The 24,497-nt window shown below is 43.8% G+C and overlaps 1 protein-coding gene across 1 annotated transcript in view; it reads left to right on the plus strand.

Annotated features, from left to right (window-relative positions):
* The window catches only part of NDST2 (N-deacetylase and N-sulfotransferase 2), an 89,939-nt gene that overhangs the window by 35,130 nt on the left and 30,312 nt on the right, over positions 1-24,497 (plus strand). Inside the window, 1 exon segment of the mRNA XM_081913563.1 lies at positions 19,496-20,912. Coding sequence (XP_081769689.1) covers positions 19,920-20,912 — 993 coding nt within the window. The 5' untranslated portion in view covers positions 19,496-19,919.

The raw sequence follows: 24,497 nt of genomic DNA on the forward strand, positions 1-24,497 counted from the left end.
TTTATTGTTACTGTGGTGTTTTAGCGACTGTTTTTTTTTTACCCATGTGCACAAGCTGTTATTTATGTGTTGTTTTTACCTGTATGGGCCTATGGCCGTAATAAATATTGTTGTTGTTGTTGAGGAGCTAGGTAAAGATTTATCTATCTAGAGAAGTTTTGTGCTGTCTTTTTACCCTTACTGTTGTTACAGAAGTGCTGACTTGGTGTCCTCATAATGTCATTAGAATGAGCACAATGCCATTTAAGTGTTCTTAAATCACATTTGAAAGGGAATGAGAAGTGAGTATCCTTGGCTGAATTGTTTCTAGGATTTGCCACCTCAACCAGTACGATTCCTTATCCATAAGACAGAAACTTTAGTTAAACATATGTTTAATAATAATAATAATAATAATAACAATAATAATAATAAATTTTATTTATATCCCGCCCTCCCCAGCCGAAGCCGGGCTCAGGGCGGCTAACAACAATAAAACAGTACAAAAGTACAGCACAAACAACACTCTAAAATCATTCATTATAAAATTAATTAAATTCAAGCCACTGGCCACCATTGGGCCAGAGCTCCGCGAAGATTGCCGAAGGAGGGAGTCAGGCTGTGCCCTGGCCAAAGGCCTGGCGGAACAACTCTGTCTTGCAGGCCCTGCGGAAAGATGTCAAGTCCCGCAGGGCCCTAGTCTCTTGTGACAGAGTGTTCCACCAGGTTGGAGCCGCAGCCGAAATAGCCCTGGCTCTAGTTGAGGCCAGCCTAACTTCTCTGTGGCCTGGGACCTTCAAGATGTTTTTATTTGAAGACCGTAAGTTTCTCTGTGGGGCATACCAGGAGAGGCGGTCCCGTTTAGGAGATCTGGAGCATGCTACTGGTTCTTGTTAGACACAGAAGGTGAAGGGCAACAGCCAGTTTGTAAGATTTGAACCCCGATGACATAGTTCCCTAGATCAGGCCAAATGTTCTGTTCTGGTTCTGCAAGCCCATGGAGCAAGGCAAGTCGGTTGTTGTAGCACGAAGGAGAGAGAGCTCTTGGTGAGCATCTAGCTCTGCTTTTCAGCTTTTACTTCCAGTCTTATCGCTTCTATTTTCTGCATCCTTTCTGGTCTGAAGATAGGCACTTCCTCTGCCTGGTTAACTTCTTGCCCTGTTGGACTGGCAAGTTAGTATGGAAGGTGCACAGTTCATCAGGGGAAGGTGCCCATGAAGAACCTTGCTGCAGTATCCTGGGCCCTGGTGCTGTGACATCTAGTTCTGTGGCTGCTACCTGTCAGCTGCCACTTCAGTGATCCCCTCAATACTAGCATCAGAGCCAGGATCCCAGTCTGGCTCCTTAGCCTGTGTATTGGTCATTGCTGGACTCCAGAGCTATGACACCAAGATCCATCTGTCCCAGGACTCTGCTTCCAGCAGTGGCCAATCATATAGCTTCCAGTGCATTATACTAATCCAAACTGGGTGTAACCAGGGAATGGATGATTGCGGCCAAGCTATTCCTTGTCTCAGAAGGGCTGTAAATGACAAATCCAACACAGCTGGTGAGAGGAACTTCATGATAGCAGAAGCCTCTTGGGACACCAAAAGCAACACTAGATATGACAGTATCTCTACACTGCAACCCTAACCAGAATAAGCTGAAGACTTCCTTCCAGGGCAGTATTTTTTCCTACTTGTCTGGATTGAACTGGAGGGAGCAAAAATATAAGGAAGGAGAAGAAGCGGGGAGTGTGTGTCAGAGAGAGAGAGAATGTCCTAAATCAGTGGTTCCCAATTAGCTAAGTACTGTGGACCCCCTGTTTTTCAAAAGCCAAGCCATGGACCCCCCCAAAAAAACTTTCAAACATGTAGATATCTCTATAGTAATTTTTGTTATATGAATGGTGCCACCATACTGTCCGATATGTCCCAGTGCAAAAACCAGGATGCATGTCTTCCAGGGTGTGCTCCTGAGCAAGTCATGTGACCCACGCATGTGTTTTGGGGTGTGATGATCTCGCATGAGATCTGTATCTGGCCATGATCTCTCAAGCTTTTTTTTTTATATATATAAATATTTATTAGGTTTTTTTGAAAAAGAAAAATACAATAATAATAAACAATATTGCTTTGTTTTAACAAATTTTCATATCATCCTTGAACTTCCTCACGCCTCCCGCTCCCATTTACATCGTTAATATGTTTTTGTCAAGCAAATTATCATCTTATTTCCAAATTTTGTGACCGCTTAATTAATTACAATAAAATGGTTCTCCTACAAATTTGTTTCTCTTAATTTCTCTTATCATCAATTCCTAATCTATTTTAGTGATGGCCAATTTATTTATAACCAAGCATCCTTCTTAACATTCCATTAAGTCACAATATTTTTGTAAGTAAATCTTGAATTTCTTCCAATCTTCTTCCATCCTTTCTTCTCCCAGGTCTCGGATTCTGCCGGTCATCTCCGCCAATTGCATATAGTCCATCAGTTGCATCTGCCATTCTTCCAGTGTGGGTAGATCTTGAGTTTTCCAATTCTTAGCAAGTAATATCCTTGCTGCTGTTGTCGCATACATGAAAAATGTTCTATCTTTCTTTAACACCTTCTGGTCGACAATGCCCAGGAGGAAGGCCTCTGGTTTCTTGGTGAAGGTATACTTAAATACCTTTTTCAACTCATTATATATCATTTCCCAGAAGGCCTTCACCTTAGGACAAGTCCACCAGAGGTGGTAGAATGTTCCTTCATTTTCCTTGCATTTCCAGCATTTGTTATCTGACGAATGGTATATTTTGGCAAGTTTAACTGGGGTCATGTACCATCTGTATATCATTTTCATTACATTTTCTTTCAAAGCATTACATGCAGTAAAATTCAACCCAGTGGTCCACAACCTTTCCCAGTCCTCAAACATGATGTTATGCCCAATATCCTGTGCCCATTTTATCATAGCCGACTTAACCATTTCGTCTTGTGTATTCCATTTCAACAGCAAGTTATACATTCTTGAAAGTACCTTAGTCTTAGGTTCTAACAGTTCTGTTTCCAACTTCGATTTCTCCACCTGGAATCCTAACTTTTTGTCACTTTTAAAGATTTCCTTAATCTGAGCGTAATGTAACCAGTCTCGCACTTTATCCTTCATTTTCTCCATACTCTGCAATTTCCAATTATCTGATCTCTCAAGCTTTTGAATACCATGCTCTCGCATGAGAGCACGTCCCCCCCAATGGAATTCCCTGGACAGTTGACCAGTATGTGCCATGAACACCCTGAGTGGGTTATGAGGACCCCTTGGGGTCTGTGGACCACTCGTTGGGAACCACTGTCCTAGATACAGCCCTGTTTCTTGTATGGAGCTTTAGTAAAACGTGTGTTCTCTTACCGATGGTGCTCATAAATCAGACCTATACTGAATATTCCCATTTTGCTCTGTCTCATTATGTATTCTGACTTTTATATAGTTGCTAGTGGTTAACCACAAAAGCATTTCAGGTTATGTAAATTCATACGGTTGCTGTTCTTTTGAGTCTACTTGTTTGTTTTTTTACAAGCTGTGTATCTATCAGAACAGTTAATGTTTCAACACTGAAACTGTCATTTTCCATTTTAATATGCCACTCCTCTCCCGGCTCTCCATTTTGTTCTGTTTAGGTTTTTTTTAAGTAATGGAGAACGACTTTTGCATAATTTCTTTAGAAGGCAAAGTATAATTAGCTGTTAAAAGCAAAACATATCTGGAGTGGAAATAGGAAATGCCTATCTTCATGACTCTTTGGGACTATATTATTATTATTATTATTATTATTATTATTATTATTATTATTATTTATTACTATGGGGCTCTGAAAACAATTTATCTCTTAAAGGTAAAGGTAAAGGTACCCCTGCCCGTACGGGCCAGTCTTGCCAGACTCTGGGGTTGTGCGCCCATCTCACTTAAGAGGCCAGGGGCCAGCGCTGTCCGAAGACACTTCCGGGTCATGTGGCCAGCGTGACATCGCTGCTCTGGCGAGCCAGAGCCGCACACGGAAACGCCGTTTACCTTCCCGCTAGAAAGCGGTCCCTATTTATCTACTTGCACCTGGGGGTGCTTTCGAACTGCTAGGTTGGCAGGCGCTGGGACCGAGCAGCGGGAGCGCACCCCGCCGCAGGGATTCGAACCGCCGACCTTTCGATCGCAAGTCCTAGGCGCTGAGGCTTTAACCCACAGCGCCACCTGCGTCCCTTTTAATTTATCTCTTAGCAGAGGTATTTACTTGATTTCAGAGCCTCTCTCAACTGAACTGGATATTGCCTGGAGATACAGCCATGCCAAAGGGACTTCTTTTCCTCTGGTGAATAAATCCACCAGGGAACCTTCTTACTTTGTCATTTTCATGTCTTTAAGCAACTGTGAGCATGTGACAGCTTGAAAAAGCCAAACTCTCCGGGCAACTTATCAGTGCATACCACAGTGTAGTGTCAGGTGCTGTTGTCTGTCTGTGTGGCCCCCATTAGCCCCCTCCTTTTCTTTTCTTTTCTTTTCTTTTCTTCTCCTCCCCTCCCTTCCTCCTTACCTTATTGATGTGGCTTTTTGAGTTGTCATTCTGCTTGGCGGTGTGTTATAGCGTTCTTTTTTTAATTCTCTTGCCATGGAAACAAAAGGGAAAGTCAGGGTTGTTGTCTTCCCCCAAACCGTGCAGCGCTACTACAATGTGCTCTTCTGCAAGGGATAAGGTAGGATTTGCTTCATCTGTTCTTTGTGTGAATCAGCGGAACGCTTGTTTAGTTTCTTCTAAACAAAAAATGCTTTTGATTCGCTGCCAGATTCTTTTTGGGTGCTCAGTGAATGGAGTTCAAAGCCTTGCCATGGTCAAATGTTTGGTGTGTGTAAACGGATTTGATAAGGACTGGAATGGATCTGCAAATCCTTAGTCAGAAGAGAAATGTGAGTTAGATAGGTGTCGTGATGCTAAGTGTGGAATTCTGCTATGCCCAGCCTCTCTTTGGACAGCACCACAGTTCCTACTGTTTCTGGAATTTCAGTGAGTAATGTGAATACTTTCCAGAGTTGTTCTGGGCAAAGGACGGGGTCCTTCCCTTCATGTCCTTTAAATCTATGTAGACCTTGCTGTATTTTACTGGGGGTGTATGTTGTTGTATACACACACCGTCTCCATCTCAAATAGATGGCAGAGGAGTAAACACATACCTCTGTACAGTATGCGATTTAAGGAACTGTGTTTTCACAGACTGCTATTGACAACTTTGGAGTAAAGAAAAAATCAGCAATGGCATTTAATGACTACTGGGCAACTTAGCAACTATGTGCTCAGTGAAAGAATGAAAGGAGGGGCATTTCACTTGAAGCACTGGTCATGTAGAGCTAGCAAGTGCTTCCATCCCTTCCCTTTGGGACCTAAATAGCTTGTTTTAGCTGACAGAAACAGATATTGTAAACCACATTATGGGTGCAAAAGAAAGAGAAAGTGCTTGGGTTTCCAACTTGCAAGGTATTTGAGGTATTTTACATTTAAATCTTAAGGCAGCCCTGTTCAGGGAAGTTTTTAATATGTAATGCTGTACTGTTTTTAACACTTGATTGGGAGCCGCCCAGAGTGGCTGGGGAAAGTCAGCCAGATGGGCGGGGATAAATAATAAATTATTGTTATTTTATTATTATTATTATAAATGTGATGATCTGCCTGTTTGGCAAAAGAAAAGCCCTTCTTGGTTTTGAACACTTCATTTTGTGGCTTTCAGAGATATTTTTTACTAAAATCAGGGGCCATCCAGAGTTTTTTAGGGCTTGTCTGCAGTTAGCTTTTGCCACACACTTTCTGGACACAGGCCTGCGGTTAAGAACTGTGTGTCGGAGCATACATTATTTTTAATTTTGCCCCAGAGCTTTCCCTGCGAAAACCTGCTATTTAGTGTTCAATCGGAGCAATGTCAATTCAAGTTTTAAGTGGATGCCCATTTGCTCCAATTGATCTCTAAACAGTGGGTTTTTGTGGGGAAAGCTTGAGCAAAAATGGGGGTGGGGTATTTGGACATGAAGCTTTAAAGCGCCTGGAAAAATTGCCGGAAAGGTAAGTGTGGATAAATCCTTTGTTTCTTCTTATCTGCTCTCTGGAAGGTTTTTATTACCGTTGATTTTGATTTTCTGGTAAGACTTTTATTGAAATAGTTCTGTGCCCACTTTTCTGTTTAAAACTACTCATGGTGGCTTACAACTGCAATGTAAAAATCAGCTCATGTTCCTACAGTTCATTGTGGGGAGAATGCGTATGCTTACATTTTCAGCTCAATTTTGCTGAAAATTGTTAAAGAGCTTTAAAAGAAAATGGGAAAGGCTGAGATTGTAATCTGCTTTGGGAATTTACCTGTTCCAGACTTCTGAGAGTCTACTTCACCTGGATTGTCAATTGTTTTAGCTGCTACCACGTGTTCAGTGGCTCCCCCCTGATTTAAATAAACCAATAGAATCATAAAAGATGTATGAAAAATATAGGATTTTGTAAAGGTTGCCACACTCCACATTGGCAAGAATCTACAATTTGCCAATTGCTAATACAAGCGTTCATTCTTCAAACCCAGTCAAGCAGTGGATCGAATTGAAATTGGCCTGGTTTTGTTTTGTTTGTTTTTTCAAAAAAAATATTTTATAAGGTCAGAGATAGAGGGGAAGGGTGATGCAACAGTGCTGTGTTGCAGCTGTCATCTTCTTAGTGATAGGAAGTAGTTTGTTTGCAAAACTGACCTCTCGGCCACTGAACTTATTATTGAGAAGCAGTGGCGTAGCGTGGGGGGTGCAGGGGGGGCTGGTCGCAACGGGCACAACATCTGGGGGTTAGGGTTGGGGGTTAGGGCGCAAATCCATGGGTTAGGGGGTGCAAATTACTTGCCTTGCCCCGGGTGCTGACAACCCACGCTACGCCACTGTTGAGAAGCTTGCAAAGCTGATAGCACTCAGGTCAGTGTACTGTGCTTCTCTCCCGTTGCCATTGTGGAGAGTAAGAAAAGCAGCTCTGGAATTCAAACCAGAGCCCCCTTGAACCAGTTTTCATCCTTTTCTTTCTACTGGCTAGTTGACCTGATGAGTTAGTGGAAGTGGGAGAGCTATCTTCTAAAAGGAATTGTTTCCAAGGAAATCCTTATCACATTTTTAACCTTTTAACCAATTTGCTAAGCAAAATGTTATGGGGGACTTTGTCAAATGCATAATAAGGATAAATTATGTCCACAGAATTCCCATAATCCATTAAGAAAGTAAACTGATGACAAAAAGAGAGAGAGATAAGATTAGACCAGCAGGGTTTATTTTTGCAAATCCATACTGGCTCCTGCTAATCCCTACATTGTTACCAATAATCTGAGCAAGAAGTGTCATTGCAAAAAAGTGACTGGAATAGCAGACCATGTTTTAGGATCCAGGAGTCAATAGTTTTAAAAATCACCAGCTTTAATATAAATCAATGCAAAACATAATTATTTGGGTTTGAGTTCCATGCAAGCAGCCATGTGATACCAGTGTTCAACCTATTTCTCTTTCAGCTGCTGTCACAGCCTCATTGTCTCTGTTTACAAGTAGGTTAGTGAAGGACTCTGTTGAATAGGACTTGCCTTCATTAATGACAGAATTCCAGAAGCTCCCCTTCTAGATTTTATCATATCAGAGCTCAGGAATCTCTATTGCTGCAAATACAAGAACACTTAATTACTGAATATGGGTATGTAAGGATGAGGTTTATTCTATAGCAGGGGTCAGCAAACTTTTTCAGCAGGGGGCCGGTCCACTGTCCCTCAGACCTTGTGGGGGGCCGGATTATATTTTGAGAAAAATAAATGAACGAATTCCTGTGCCCCACAAATAACCCAGAGGTGCATTTTAAATAAAAGGACACATTCTACTCATGTAAAAACAGGACTGTCCACGGGCCAGATTTAGAAGGCAATTGGGCCAGATCCAGCCCCCGGGCCTTAGTTTGCCTACCCATCTTCTACACAGTGGTACCTCGGGTTACAGACGATTCAGGATGAGAACAGAAATCGTGCTCTGGCGGCCCGGCGGCAGTGGGAGGCCCCATTAGCTAAAGTGGTACCTCAGGTTAAGAACAGTTTCAGGTTAAGAACGGACCTCTAGAACGAATTAAGTTCTTAACCCAAGGTACCACTGTACTGTTCTTTAAGAATGAGTGAAAAATGGGTCACAGCATTACCCTTACAAAGTTATGCAGGAAAGGTGCATAATTATTCATAATATGCTCCCCCCCTCCCCCGTCCAGTGGAGAAGGAACTGAAATTGAAACATTGCATTGGAAGGTTTCTTCAGTATTAAATTACAGATCAATTTGTCAAACTGATAGCACAGTGCAGTTGAGAAAAGTGAAGGCAGGGGATATGCATGCCTTCTCATAATATTGAGGAATGTCTCTTCCTTTGCACTGTGGCTCGAGTCTGAAGATGAAAGGCATACATTCTTTCAGGACTTGACAGGTGCTCTCAGGTGAAGAGCTGGAGCCGAGACGCATTCCAGCATTGAAGAGGTATCTTTAAAATGATGCTGTCATGCCAGTCAGGCTGGGTTGGAAGGTTGAATAAAGACTGAAATGCTGGAAGTAGTACAAGAACATTCCTATATATAATGCTGGACGGGGGCATTTAGTTCTTAAACCTGGGAGGGGGGGAATAAAGCAATTTTGCGAATGTGCTTGGCTTCTTCTTCCTTCAGATGCTGTGCTTACCATTGTATTACTTAGCTCCTGGACCACTCCCCAGGGCTCTCCTAACAAATTCAGGGCCTGGGGTGGGTGTCTAACGATCCTTTGTTTTCCATTACAAAATGCTCAACTCTCAGACATCCACTGAAGGTAACAAAGATTTTATTTGAGCAGGAGCCTTCCTGAGAGGTGATTGTCTACTTGTAAAGCTAATATCTCTCTCACTACACCTGCTGCCTTCAGTGAGAAATGGTTAGGAGAAGTAGAAGTGGTGAAGAGAAAGGAGCAACTGTATTTTTCGCTCCATAAGCCGCACTTTTTCCCTCTTAAAATCTAAGGGGAAATGTCTGTGCGTCTTATGGAGTGAATGTGTGGTCCCTGGGGCTGGGGGGGAAACCCGGGCTTCCCCCGCCAGCCCCACAAGCTCTGGGAGCAGCTCCCTGAGCTGCTGTTTGGGGCGGGGGGGGTGAACCAGGGCTTCCCCCGCCAGCCCCGACAAGCTCCTGAACAGCTCTGGGGTAGTCTGCGAAGCCTCTGCAGGGCAGCAGGGAGCCTTCCTCCCGTTGCCCTGGGGAGGCTTCACGCGGCTATCCCTGGCTTTTGGGGGAGGTGGGGGAAGGGACAGAGCCGCGCCTTATGGTCAGGTGCTCCTTATGGAGTGAAAAATAGGGTAACCAGCCCTGGGAAAGAGAGACACAATTTTCAGGTCTGGCTCGCAACTAACAGAACCTCTTACTATTGGGAAGACTGATAACAGCAAAGGCATTTGTCTCTGTTAGAGGAGGAAGGTTTTAGTACCATATGCATCTCCTGATCTTCTATTATGCTGCCGATTTTCATTTCCTAATCTCTCTCTCTCTCTCCCCTGATACCCAAGTCCATTGCACCTACAGAAGTTAATACTACACAGTAGACACATTTCAAGTGCTCAGATTCTATATTTGCCTGAACGAAGTATACCTGCCAGAATGGCAAGTTTGTTTCATTTTGGAAGTTATCACTCAGGTACAATGGCTCTATGGCTTCACTAGCCAGCTGTCTGAGGAGAACATGCGTTGGCCTTCTCCTTCAGACCTTTTAAACTCCGCTGGAATCTTGTTGCATGCATTTCAGATAATTCTGTTGCCTCCTAGAAAAGGCCCCTCCCAGGACACTTGCTTCTTGAGCCTCAACTAATGCAGCCTTTAAATTGAGAGGGCCTAAGGAGCAGCCATTGGGACGCGGGTGGCGCTGTGGGTTAAACCACAGAGCCTAGGACTTGCCAATCAGAAGGTTGGCGGTTCGAATCCCCGCGACGGGGTGAGCTCCCGTTGCTCGGCCCCTGCTCCTGCCAACCTAGCTGTTCAAAAGCACGTCAAAGTGCAAGTAGATCAATAGGTACCGCTCTGGCGGGAAGGTAAACGGTGTTTCCATACGCTGTTCTGGTTCACCAGAAACGGCTTAGTCATGCTGGCCATATGACCCGGAAGCTGTACGCCGGCTCCCTTGGCCAGTAAAGCGAGATGAGCGCCGCAACCCCAGAGTCGGTCACGACTGGACCTAATGGTCAGGGGTCCCTTTACCTTTACTTTAAGGAGAAGCCACAGTTACCACCACAACTCAAGCTGCCACGTCTTTTGGCTGTTATGGCATTTTTAAAAGAACTGCGAAACAGCTAAAGGCAGTTCAGGGCAGTGGAGAGACACAGGGGCAAGGCAATTGATGAAATATCTATAGGAACAGGTCAGCATCTCACACACCTATTACTACTCTTTACGGTTCCGACAGGTATGTTTTATTGGTTTGTTTGTGACATGCTGAAATGTGTGTTCATTGCAGATCTCTGGGGAGCTGCTGTGGCTGAAAAGGTGGTTTGGCTCACACCTCACATCAAACCATAGTTAATGTTTAATGCGAACACGTAGCTTGGTAGCACAGACTGCTTTATTCCTCCCCCACTCCTGGCTGCAGCAGGATGAAAAAGCCACAAGCTTTGTTTGGTCATGTTGACCAAACCTGGACTTCTGCTTGTTCTGCCCCACCCAGACAAACGAACCAGAAGCAATATCCAAGGTTTGTTAACCACTTGTGGTTTGTGTGGGGAAGATGTTCAGGTTCAGATGTTGCAAGCTAAAGCCTGTGGTTTGTTGCTCCCAGCACAACTTGGCCAGAAGTGGGGAGGGAGTGAAGCAGGTCACACATTTCCATTAAACCATAGTTAAACATTAACTATGGTTTGGTGTGATATGCGAACACAGCCAATAAATAAATACAGTGGTACCTCGCAAGACAAAATTAATTCGTTCCGCGAGTCTTTTCGTCTTGCGAGGTTTTTCGTCTTGCGAAGCACGGTCAGTCGCAACTGCACCTCTTCAAGCGGTTTTAAGAAAAAGGAAACAAACTCGCAAGACATTTTCGTCTTGCAAAGCAAGCCCATAGGGAAATTCATCTTGCGAAGCAACTCAAAAAAACGAAAAACTCTTTCGTCTTGCGAGTTTTTCGTCTTCCGAGGCATTCGTCTTGCGAGGTACCACTGTAGCAATAAAAATCTCCTTCCTTGTCTCCCTTGCGAATACAACTTACCAGCTATTTCTTGCTTCTCTTTCAGAAAAGGGACAAATCTGATATTAGCTTCTAGCTGCTTTTGCTGTTGTGTCTCTCTACCAGAGCACATATTTTAATTACTGACATGTTTCTCCATAAGCATGCGATGACTCCCTTGGGGCAGCTTGTGGATGCTGCATAGGAATGCTTACCTGGAAGTAATTCAGGAATTATGACTGCTCATATTCACTTTGGTTAGTAAAACATCTATTCCTGGATTAGTATAGCTTGACCACAGTTGTGCATGCATTGGTAACCTCATGGCTCGTAACTGCAATGGGCTCTAAGTGGGGCTACCCTTGGAGAGACTGCAGCTGGTGCAGAAAGTGGAAGCTAGGTTGCTTGTAGAGGCAAAGTACTGTCAACATACAACAGCCTGCTTTAAGGATTCACACTGGTTGTCAGTATGCTACTGGACCACATTCAGGATGTTGGTAGTAACGTATAAAGCCCAGGGTCGGATTACTTGTTGCTGTAGTCTTTGGGAAAGTTTCTTCTGCAAGTTCCAAAGATTATGGAGCAGGGCTTTCAGCATGACTGCCCCTGTTCTGTGGAATAGCATTCCTGTTGAGATAGGTCCCCACAATCTGCACTTGACAATTTGTTCCAACAGACTTTCTCTGCTAGATAAATGAGTCTTTGCTATGATTGTCTATTTTGTATGGTTTTAGTTTTGTTCTATTTTTTTTTTAATAATGCCCCCCAAAAGGGTTTGATTAGGGCTTTACCACATTTAATCATAATGATCTCTGTTTCTAAGGCTGAGAAATGAGTGCTAAAATGGCCCCTTCCTGATGAGGGAGGTGTCAGCAGGCTTGGGAGAAACAACCTTTAGAACATGAATACGAATGAGGAAGAAATATCCAAAGCAGCCAAATGAGGACTGAGCATGCTCAGTGACTGTGGAATGCTGGCTGATAGCAGGAGCAGGGGGTAGAAAGGGATGAAGTGGCTGGAAACCTGAATAGGAACATTCCACGCTGCAACCTTTTGTTGCAGCCCCTGCTCTATCAATTTAAATCTGATCTTTTGAATACAAGTTTTTGATTTTCAATGCGGTATAGAATTCCACCAACCCACTGCATATCCATAATAGTGTCTCTTAAGAAGCATCCCTATATCTGAAGCGAAAGCCTTGCATAGCGACGTGTGCCGAAGAGTCCTCTTGGATCATTCAAGTTCTTGTGTCTGAAGCAGATGCCTAGTTCATTTAGGTCCCTACCACTGTGGATGACTAGACCTTGAAGAGCTGTGTTGCATCACTCGAATTAGAGCAGTGACCTTTCTGTGCACTTTGATTGTCAGGACATGAAGTCTCTTTTCTCAGTCTAACGTCTGCACTTGGCACTCTGCCTGTTTGTGCTGCTTCCAGTCAGTTAAGGTGGACTCTGAAATTGCTGAATGCTGAAGAATACGGTTTCCAAAAGGAAACAACCATTGATGTTTTCCATATGTGACTGAAAGAAGGAAGGATACAAACCTCAGATTTTACTAATTCTGTCTGTGGTTTATTAGGCAGACGGTGAGTAACTCCAATCAGAATGTGTACATGTGTTATCAATGGGCCTTAAATGTTAGGTTTGTCTATGTAATTCTATATGTAGATGGATATAGTAGACTTGTCTTTTATAGAGCTTTCAAAGATTCAAAACGTTGGGATTTTTTTCTTCTGCTGTCAGGATGCAAACACATTACAGTGGTACCTTGGTTTACAAACTTAATCTGTTCCGGAAGTCTGTTCTTAAACCAAAACCGTTCCAAAGACTTTCCCTAATGAGGCCTCCCGCTGCCAGTGCCCTTCCACCATTCGGATTCTCTTCTTAGACTGAGGTAAAGTTCTCAAACAGGACACTATTTCTGGTTTTGCGGAGTTTGTAAACCGAATCGTTCTTAAACCGGACTGTTCATAAACTGAGGTACCACTGTACTATTTTTGTATTCCACCGTGTGCCTTTGAATGGTAGTAGAGCTTTTTAGTTGTGTAACCACACAAAAGTATGTAGATGTAAGGTTTGTTTCTCCTAATCACCCTTTGCACTGGGAAGGAACCACAAAATCCTCCTCTACCTTCCATGATTCGATTTAATCGCAGTGTGGTGTCAAGTCCGCAACAGTTGTGACCATGGATTTTACACTTGTTAGGTTTCCACCACTACCCCATAACCAGAACTAAGGCCTTTGATTTGAGTTGGCTATGGTTTACAGTGATGGGAATGGGGGTGGCGCTGTGGTCTAAACCCCAGAGCCTAGGGCTTGCTGATCGGAAGGTCGGCAGTTCGAATCCCCGCAACGGGGTGAGCTCCCATCGCTCAGTCCCTGCTCCTGCCAACCTAGCAGTTCGAAAGCACGTCAAAGTGCAAGTAGATAAATAGGTACCGCTCCTGCGGGAAGGTAAACGCCGTTTCCATGCGCTGCTCTGGTTTCGCCAGAAGCGACTTAGTCATGCTGGCCACATGACCCGGAAAAACTTCCGCTCCCTTGGCCAGTAAAGCGAGATGAGCACCGCAACCCCAGAATCGTTCGCAACTGGACTTAACTGCCCTTTACCTTTACCTTTTTACAGTGTAAACCAATGTAAACAGCGACATTGATATAGATATAAAGCGACATCATGATTGAAGCAAACCATGGAAGGGAGGGGTAAATTTCTGCAGAAAAGAGGATGGGGGGGGGATACACGAATGCGTAATCTGCTTCTGCTTCTTCACCTTGGTTAGACAACTAGGGATGTTGTATTTGCACCAGGTTACAGACAGAATGTTGAATCCATTGATTTATTGCAAACACCACATATAATACTGGAAAGGAGCAGAACTTCCATGCTATCTTTAGACTTCAGCATGATCCTCCCAGAGAATACACACCTGTCAAGATCTAAACCAACACTGAAAGTTTTCCAAGCAGCCTTGGAAGACATGACACTAGTTACTTCTCTCGGTTCTTTCCCCCAAATATCCCAGCATGATACAATGTTTGCTGCCCAGATAAAATGAATGTAGGCTGAGTTTCAGACAACGGTGCTTTCTTCAGGCCTAGTAGGGGGTATACTTTTACAGTATGCCACTGCGAATTGAGTGGAGATGTTCATCTGTCTACAGAAAAGTAATGCTTCTCTTGCCCCTTCTCATTTTATAGCTCCCCTTTTCAGGGCTGCCAGCCAACTGGAAACTTTCCCACCATGCAGAATGTATGCAAAAAGCCTCCCCTTCAGACAAAGATATTCTCCCTAGAATCCCTTTGAACCCTTTTCAGCAGCAAGACATTATTGTTGATATGTTGTGCTTGACATAGGCTCAGCTCTGATTGGGTTCCAACTGGATTAATAATTACTAGTAGTAGTAGTAGTAGTAGTAGTTGAGAGTGGGGACGTGTCAGCTGCTTCATATCAACTAAGGTTGATCACCAAGGGCTAAGGCGTGCATTTCTCTTCCTTCTCTTCTGCTTTTTAATTGTACCTAATCTGGAGTAAATTAACTCAAGAGAAGTCATGCTCTTCTATAAGGCTTTTGGTATCGATTGAAGTTGTTACTAAGGGTTTGTTTTGGTTACCTCTCGTTTGGTTTTGTTACCGCTTCCTTATATTGTGGCTTTGTAATGGCAATGCTCTCTTGACTTTGTTTTCTATTTTGCTCACAAGTTGCCTAGAGTTCATTTTACAAATAAAGGCAGCTTATGGATTTTCATGGCCATAAATTATCTCCATTGCCACCCATATTGTAAATTCTAATAATGACACAGCCAGAGTGGAGGAGGAAGCTGAGTTGCTGCAAAGATTTCAAAGAAGCCTTTGTTTTTATGGGGGCAGTGCTTAATGATGTGTTACTAAAAAGGAGTCAGAGGAATAAATATATAGCTTAAACCTGCCCTGGCTGCCATAAAAACAGTTCCTTTGCTTCCCTCACAGTGTCAGATACTGCTGCCTGGTTAAATTACGTACATTAAGCATTTTTGCATACATTGGTGCCTGTTTTACCCAATTCCATTCTTGCTTGCTGTGGAAAGAGACAAGAAGTTCTGCAGGAGTCTCTCTTTCCAAGCTCTGAAAGTCCCTTTTTGCTTCTGGGAGGCCACCAGCTTTTGAATACAGTGGTACCTTGGGTTACATACGCTTCAGGTTACATACGCTTCAGGTTACACACTCCGCTAACCCAGAAATAGTGCTTCAGGTTAATAACTTTGCTTCAGGATGAGAACAGAAATCGTGCTCTGGCGGTGCGGCAGCAGCAGGACGCCCCATTAGCTAAAGTGGTGCTTCAGGTTAAGAACAGTTTCAGGTTAAGTACGGACCTCCGGAACGAATTAAGTACTTAACCTGAGGCACCACTGTATGCAAGTGCAGGAGGCTGCTTAAGCAGTGCATTGAAGTGCCTTTTCCATGACTGCCCAGTACGATAGTTGAAGCATTTATAAACACAGCAGTATATTGGGGGGGCGGTTCTGGCAGAAGCTGTAGTCTCAACGCAACAGAGATTACTGATCATACCTGATAGTAAAGGTAAAGGGACCCTGACCATTAGATCCAGTCGTGACCGACTCTGGGCTTGCGGTGCTCATCTCGCTTTATTGGCCAAGGGAGCCGGCGTACAGCTTCCGGGTCATGTGGCCAGCATGACAAAGCCACTTCTGGCGAAATAGAGCAGCGCACGGAAATGCCGTTTACCTTCCCGCTGGAGAGGTACCTATTGATCTACTTGCACTTTGACGTGCTTTCGAACTGCCAGGTTGGCAGGAGTATACCTGATAGTATTGCTTCCTTATTACATTTTCTCCCTGCCTTTTTCTTGAAGTGGCTCAGGACAGCCAACTCGGACTTGCAGTAATGAATCGCTCAAGGCCACTCAGAGAGGTTCGTGGCTGAAGAGGGAGAACCCACTTCCAAAAACTCTGGCCATAACACCACGCTCCGCCTTCTCAATTTGCAGTCCCTGCCTCTCTCATTCAGACCTCCTGCTCTGTACCACTGGAGCTCAAGCCGTTCTGGCCCCCCTACTGCTTGGAGATGCCAATTTTCTCCATGGACAACATGAAACACTGTATCTGGTCATCTGTAGATTTAATCATGTGAGATGGAGCAATGTCACTTCTTTTGTTTTGCGAGCAAGCTGCTTGCTGTCTGTTCTGTAATCCTTTGCAGGGGAAACTGGTCTGCGTTTAGCAGTATAGGTATATAGATTGTTGCTGGGCACTGTGCTCTCCTTCACCATGTCATTCTGCTTCCCTCCCCAACCATCCCCGGGCCCATGCTGACACAGTTCCAAAACTGTTTTCATGCACCTTGTGCCAGCTGGCATACCCTCTGGCACTGAGGCCTTGTTAAAGAGATCAGAGCTGACAGATTCTTGAGCAGCAATCTGATATAGGCCTTTAATTTGTGTGTGTGCTCATGCTTGTAACAAACAGGGGCTTGTTAAGAGCTTTGCAGAGACTTCAAATGGTGCATTTGTTCTGCGCACTCTCCTGGCTCTCGCCGGTGTGCCACAGGGACCTTTGCTTCTGCATGCCACTCAGCCATTGTTTGGCCACTCCATCTCTGCATGCTGCGGAAAGGGACGAAGGGCCGTGCGGGAGCCCTTGCATTCAGATACTAGCAGGTGGTGTCAGTGCCGCTCTTTGTAAACCAGACGCAACATTCAGCACTAGAAAAATTAGGGTGATGATAAAATTTGCCACCTCCTGGACTGCTGCTGAGAGGAAAGTTGCAAAGAGACACGGTTTGTTCCCCTGAGCACCCTGTGTCTTGTATAGTATTTAGTGCAGTTCAGCTTCACCATAATTTCTTTGATAGCTTTGGTCCAAAGACTTTGCAATTACGTTGTTGCTCACACGCCATGCTGCCTTCTGGCTCCTATTTTTATTTTTTACAAAGGCTCATCCCTGTGAGACTGAACTCAGAGTTAAATTATTGTCAGTGGGACATCCGCTCTCAAAGCTGAAGAGAATGATGAGATGGTGCAGTTTATTATAGAACTGGTTTAGACTATTTTCTGTGAAAAATTTGTGTATTATTGTCGTTATAGTTGAAGATTTATTCTCTGTTGGTCAAGTACAAGACCCTTATTTTTAGTGGTTTTTTAAGGTGAGATAAATGCCATGCACGGCAGCTATATTTTAATTTCTAAAAGAATAAATGCTTGGGCTTATATTTATCTAGAACAGGGGTAGTCAACCTTTTTATACCTACCGCCCACTAATGCATCTTTCTTGATGGTAAAATTTCCTTACCGCCCACCAGAGCTCGATGGAAGGAGGATTTAGCTTGTGCTGTAGAACCCCCTACCGCCCACTTAAAATTCTGAAATGCCCACTAGTGGGCGGTAGGGACCAGGTTGACAACCCCTGATCTAGAACATCTGCCCCCTGATCCCGAGCAGTGATGGGGTGTCTCGCTGCATTTGTTCATTGTGGAGGGAAAGTTCCATTACACATAATCGAGACACCGATATCTCTTAACTAAACAAATGAGGTAGATGGTAATAAGAGTCCCTCTCCTTAAAAGAATAAAACAAAATCAGCTCAGCAAGTAAGTCTACAGAATTGACTTGCCTATAAAATGTTTAGATGCTTGCCTATCTATCCATACTGTTGTTCTTGTTCTTGTTCTTGTTGTTTCTATATCGTCCTTCATCTGAGGATCACAGGGTGATTACAATATAAAAACAAAAAAATACATAACATGGTAGCAAACCAAAACAATAACCCCACCACCGCCACACACTGTGTAATATTACTTATTTATTAAATTTCTATGTAACACTAGTCATTTATGGTATGTAGATGGCCTGAAAAACACCTCTCTTCCCTTAGGAAAAGCTTCCCAACCTGGTTGCTGGGAGGGTTTCTGGTTGCTGGGAGGCTTCCTCTCTCTAATCTGTTTACAAGTCTATTTAAAATGGTTATGCTGCACCCTGCCACGTTAGGGTGGGAAACATGATGTGAGAGCAAAAGGATTTATTCTTGATAAGGGCCGGTCTCCAAAACAGCACTATGTTGTTTGTTTGAAGTCACTTTTCTGCCTGTAGCCACTTGAAATATTATGTTCCTGTGTTCCTGAGCCCACCCTATTAGGTTTCCTTTCATCTCACCTAGCATTTTCTGTGCTTTATATCCTTGTGAATTGGGATATTAAATTTGGCACCATAATCACTGGGCGGTTTTAAGAAGTATGGACCTAAATTTATTATTTGTATTCCTATTCTTTTTCCTTGTGTCTACTATTTTCCAACAGAGACCCTTTCCTACCAATACATACTTTAATAATTCCAGGGGGAAATTAATCTAGTAATAAGGGTTTATCCTGGGTTTCCCCCCAAGACCCATTTACCTGTGCCCAGGTGGGATTAATCAAATCCTGCTTTTTCAGAATGAAAAATCTATGCAAACTTGGCACTTCTCCCTCAATGCTAAATATTGCAAAGTGCTGAGTGAGTGATGAAATTCCATAGGTTCTTTTTTCTCTACTCATAGTGGCAGACTTGGGAAGGGAATATTTGCATGTTGGTAACATGAATGAGAGATCTAAGATGCAATAACTAAATAACAGCTTGGGAAATCCAATTCTTCTCTGGGACAAGGGTCTTTTAATCTGTTTTCTTGCCTGACTCATCACTTAGCCCTGTAAATGTAATACCAGATCAAGAGCCAATAACTGACCTGCTGAATCTTGCAGATTCGTGGCAGAGATGAGCTATGAGCCAAGGACACTTTACTTTTCATATCCTAAGTTATGATGGCTATATACCCAAAATGAGGCTTCTGAGACACATGAAGGGAATATCATCACCAGAAATAAGAAGGGGATAAAATAAACTTCAGGAAGGAGAACCTTAACAGGCATGAGGACCCAAAACAGCTAAGTCTGAACTGAGAATGCTCAGTGGTCACAGAATGTCATGGGAGAGAGGAAAAGAGGGAGAAATAGAATTAAATCCCCTGAAAAGGGTATGCTAGGCTGGCTGGAACCCTGAACTGGTGTGCCTGCACATGCTACATTTTGTTACAGGCAGGAATGGGGAGTCTGTGGTCCTTCAGTTGTTGTTGGACAATAACCCCCATAGGGCTGATGGGAGTTGGATTTCAATAGCATCTTGAAGGCCACAAGGTTCCCATCCCACTTGTTAGCGAGTATATCAGAAGAGAATGATGTGATTCTAATCCGCAAGCACACTGTCCCACCGCCCTCTTCCCAAAGCCCATTAGTTCGCCTGCCCTTAACATGTGATTTCTTTCTTAATTGCAGGTTGCCAGTCGAGGGTGACTATCATGTGACGGGCAAGTCAGCCAGCTGAGGCAACTCTTCCGTTTGTGGAATGCTTTCCCTACCCCTGATGCCTGACATTTGCATCTGAAGCCAAGGAATTCAGAACTGCACATGACCCACCTCCTTCCTAGGACTCTTCTGAGCAAGTGGAGAAGTGAAGGAGGAGGGCAGCAGCAGCAGCACTCAGAGGAGCAATGGGACTTGAAGGCCATGGTCACTTGAGATAAATGGCAGATCACTGGGCATCTAGTCTTGTAGCTGCTTGCTTAAGCTTTATCCCTCTCTGCAGCCCACATTTCTTCTCTGTGAGCTGCCACTGGCTCTTCCGGTGGTGGCGTTGGAGACACCGAAGGCAGCTTGGTTGGTGCCAAGCTTGAGGAAGGGATAAGCCACGCACCTCACCATGATTCATCTGTGGAAAGTAGTGAGGCATGTGCGACAGCTGGAGCTCCACAGATTGATCCTGCTGCTCATTGCTTTTAGCCTGGTTTCCATGTGCTTCCTGGCTTACTACGTCACCAACAGCCCCAAAATAAAGGAACCGCCTCCGTTGCCCTTCAGCGATTGTAGCAACCAGCACAGGGTTCTTATTCAACCCCAGGCAAGCTGGAGGCTTATGAAATCAGTGGACAACTCACGCACAGACCCTGTGGTGCTCGTCTTTGTGGAAAGCATCTATTCCCAACTGGGTCAGGAGATTGTGGCTATCTTGGAATCTAGCCGGTTTAAATACAGGACAGAGATTGCCCCTGGAAAGGGAGACATGCCCACTCTGACAGACAAAGACCATGGCCGCTATGCTCTTATTATCTATGAGAATATCCTTAAATATGTGAACCTGGATACCTGGAACAGGGACCTCTTGGACAAATACTGTGTGGAATATGGAGTGGGGATCATTGGCTTCTTCAAAGCAAATGAGAACAGCTTGCTCAGTGCTCAACTCAAGGGCTTTCCCCTTTTCCTACATTCCAATCTAGGGTTGCGAGACTATCACATCAATCCCAGTGCCCCGCTGCTGTACGTAACTCAGGCTAATGAAGTGGAGCAAGGCCCCCTGCCTGGTGACGACTGGACAGTGTTCCAGTCAAATCACACCACCTACGAACCTGTGTTGATGGCCAGCACCAAATCTTCAGAGTCAATCCCGCATCTGACCACCCACAGAGCTCTGCATGCTACCGTGGTGCAGGACCTTGGTCTGCATGATGGCATCCAGCGGGTCCTTTTTGGTAATAACCTCAACTTCTGGCTTCACAAGCTGATCTTTGTTGACGCTATTGCTTACCTGACTGGCAAGCGTCTATGTCTGACCCTTGATCGCTACATCCTTGTGGACATCGATGATATCTTTGTAGGCAAAGAGGGCACACGCATGAAGGTGTCGGATGTAGAGGTAAAGTTGAGCATTTTCTGCATTTTCACGCCGATGGCAGCCAGTGGTCTGGATTAGGGGTGGGGGAACACATACTGTCATGAAATGTAAATAGGGGTTAAGATCTACTAGCCATTACGGTGTGGAAAAGGGTAAGCAACTTCCTTTTGTGGTGACCATCGTAGCTTGAGTGAGCTCCACATTTGGTTGGGTCCTAAGAGATGGCAAGAATGTAAACCTTGTTTTTTTCTGCATGCTCTCTCTCTCTCTCTCTCTCTCTCTCTCTCTCTCTCTCTCTCTCTCTCTCACACACACACACACACACACACACACACACACACACATGTCTTAAGCCACTGCTTCATGCCTGGGCTTCAAGCCTTCTGAAATCTATAGCAGACTTGCTAGGGGCTAAGTTTCATTGAACCCAGTAGGGCTTAATTCCATGTACAGAATTGGGCTATGAGAAGCTCTTCTATTTATCAGTATGATGGGTGGTGACAGAAAGGGAGGCTCAGTTTGAGCCTCTTCCAGCATAATATGAGGGCTGATGCCAGAGAAGCTGGACCACATGGCTTCTGCTTTATATCTGCTTGCACAACAACTCTCAACTTGAGGGTCCTGTAAAACAGTTACTGCCAGCTCTCTTCAGTATAGTTGGTGGAATGGTATGGAAGTGTCCGGTTTGCAGGTGTGAGTGTAAGTGTACTGACAACTTTCCTTGAAAAAGCATTTATAAAGTATTAGGAATCCTGGTCTGCAGCTTTTGTGTCCCTCTTTGTCTCAATTGGCCCTGATGACCTATGCTAGGACCTCTTCTTCATGGTGTCATTTTTCCAAAGAAACTGTGGCCTGGTTTGCACATCACATTAAGTTGTAGTTAAAAACAAACTATGGTTTTATGTAAGTGTGAAGCATTCTGCGGAGAAGTTCTTGCTGTGCTCCTCTCCCACTCCTGCTGCCATGCCATTGGGGGGCGGGGTGACAAGCTAAAGTCTGGCATATTGTGATCTTCAACAAGCAGTAACAAGGGTTTGTGCTTTGCTTACTACTCATGATTTGCTCAGGGGTAACAAACAGCCAACCCAGATTCACATGACACACCAAACTCTGGCTTGCTTCCCAGCAGCAGAGTAGGTGAGTAGTAGAGTGAGAATTTTGAGCAGTGTTCAGTAGCAGACGGTGTGTTCATATTAAATCATTGCTATGGCTTAATGTGATACGCAACTAGGCCAATCACCATGAACAAGGGCAACACATATTTGACTGCCAGATCTCAGACATATACATGCACTCCCCTGAGCATTTAGAGGATTTGGGTGAGGGCAGGGGTCAGTTTCTGTTCACCCCAGGTGCTAGAGAAGGTAGAAGCAGTGAGAAAGACTTAACATAGCTTCTGCCAAAGGGATTGGTAGAGACTACAGATAATGTCTGGATGCTAACCTAATCTAAATCTCTGTGTACGGAAAAATGATTGTGTGAAGCAGGCCTAAGAGGAACACTGTAAGAAAGGCAGAAATTCATAATAACTTGTCCCTTATAGAGGCATGGTCAGGGCATGCCTCTATAACCATACTTCAGACTCTGAAAATCCTATCTATAATCCTGTATTTATCAGTAGAACTTAAACCCAAATCACCAGGGCAATCTCTCCCAAAGCCGAGAGAGCAACACCCCTGTTTATTTCTGGAAATTGCTCACCCTCCTTGCATTACTCATTTTATTTATTTTGTGCTGTATTTATATGGCTTCCATTTTGCAAACTAGCTGAGATTGGATTCCCAGCCAGGGACCAGACCCACAGCTTCACAAATGCAATTATATCAGACATCTTTGGCACTTTATTTGCCCCAGAAGGAAGATAGAAGGTTTCTCAAGTGACTGCAAATAAACAAACAAACACAACCTCAGACCAGATCATTCTAAAATATATTTTGTTTGGAGGTTTAGCAGAGTGAAATGGAGCAATAATCTGAGATCAGTGAAACAGAATTTCAGGCAAAGCAGATAAAGCTCAGATTTATCCATTTAAAAGAGGCTCTGTGGGTGCAGAGCTGGAAAGGTTAATGAGTTTTCTTTTTTTAAAAAAAAGCAAGAAATAATTTCATGGGTTTGTTATTGAGTTCTCAGAGGGAGAAGGAAGTGGAGGGGAATTTCCCAGTGAAAAAATAGCTGGTGTGTTTTCCTGACAAGTTATATAAAAGGGATTCAGGTTAGTCTAACCAAATGCCTAATCAAGTTTAAATATGATGGATCCTGCTGCCTTGCCTCCTAAAAGGATTCAGATTGTGCCTTGGTGATGAAAATTGTTTTGGGAAAAGCATCTTTCTGTAGTGTTGCACATTGGACAGCAGCTTAAATCAGCAGTGCAAACTATGTAAAAAGACTTAGCATGCATGCTTAATTTGCTTGTATGAATTAGTTTTGCAGAATTTTGCAATCTGTTTTAAGGCTTTCTTAGACAATAATTGGGGAAGGATTATTGTGGCTTAGGAAGCTGCAAGGCGACAGATGTATAGAACATGAGAGGAACTGGGCTTGCGCTGAGTAAGATCCTGCCACTGGAGTTCCTCCTGAGCAGCACCTGGGGAACTTTCAAGTAGCAAATGGTCATCTCTGCCACAAAGAACATCCCCTCCCCAATTGAAAGTTGCCTGTCTTTTAAGGGAAATAAGATGTTTCCAAGATTTGCTGTCACTACCAAATTCTGTTTCTAGAAAATGCATGTTTTACACATCATCTGGAATAATGGATGTGTTAATGCAGCTGCATAGCCAACCAATCATGCACTTTTTTCTTAAAAAGCCCCAAACTTATTTGTCTTTTAATTGGTTTCTGGATTTTAACTGTGTTTTTATCTACAGTTGTCATTGTGCACTATTTGCAGAGCTTTTTCACCAAGTGGTTTGTAAATCTTTGTACTACGTGTGTGCTAATACAAAAATCATCCATTCTAGATTTTTCTAGCATATGACATTGCACATGTATGTGTTTGCATGGCTGATTGAGAATGGTATAACAAGCAGTGGCTTGGATAATTATCCTGCACTTTTATAAAGTAATGCAAATAATGACAAAGTGTTCTGTCCTGTGAGTGCACAGAATAATGCAGTAACATGCAATTTCTCAGGCACAAGACAGGCCAATATTTGATGAGCAGGCAGGTAACAACAGGACCTTTGGCTTTGTAGGTGACTGTGCAAGCAGTGCTGAAAGTAGTGTGAGGACTAGTATTGAAAGTTGAATAGCAGTAGGAACCTGTCTGCTCAGTAATGCTTCCTCCTTTACTGTAAGAGCAGGAAGCACTGGATATTATGTCCTGGTCAAATTTATTCCTATTTTTATAGGTAGTTAAAAGAAACAATTCAACCAAACCTAATGATGAGCTGAGAAGATGGGGGCATAAGGGTCCCCCCCCCCCACACACACACACTTGAACTGGATGGAACAAAATACTCATTCAAAATACTGATACAGTGGTACCTCGGGTTACAGACGCTTCAGGTTACAGACGCTTCAGGTTACAGACTCCGCTAACCCAGAAATAGTACCTCGGGTTAAGAACTTTGTTTCAGGATGAGAACAGAAATCAAGCAGCGGCAGGTC

This window comes from Podarcis melisellensis (assembly GCF_964234715.1).
Source record: "Podarcis melisellensis genome assembly, chromosome: 5".
NCBI classification, from domain to species: domain Eukaryota; kingdom Metazoa; phylum Chordata; class Lepidosauria; order Squamata; family Lacertidae; genus Podarcis; species Podarcis melisellensis.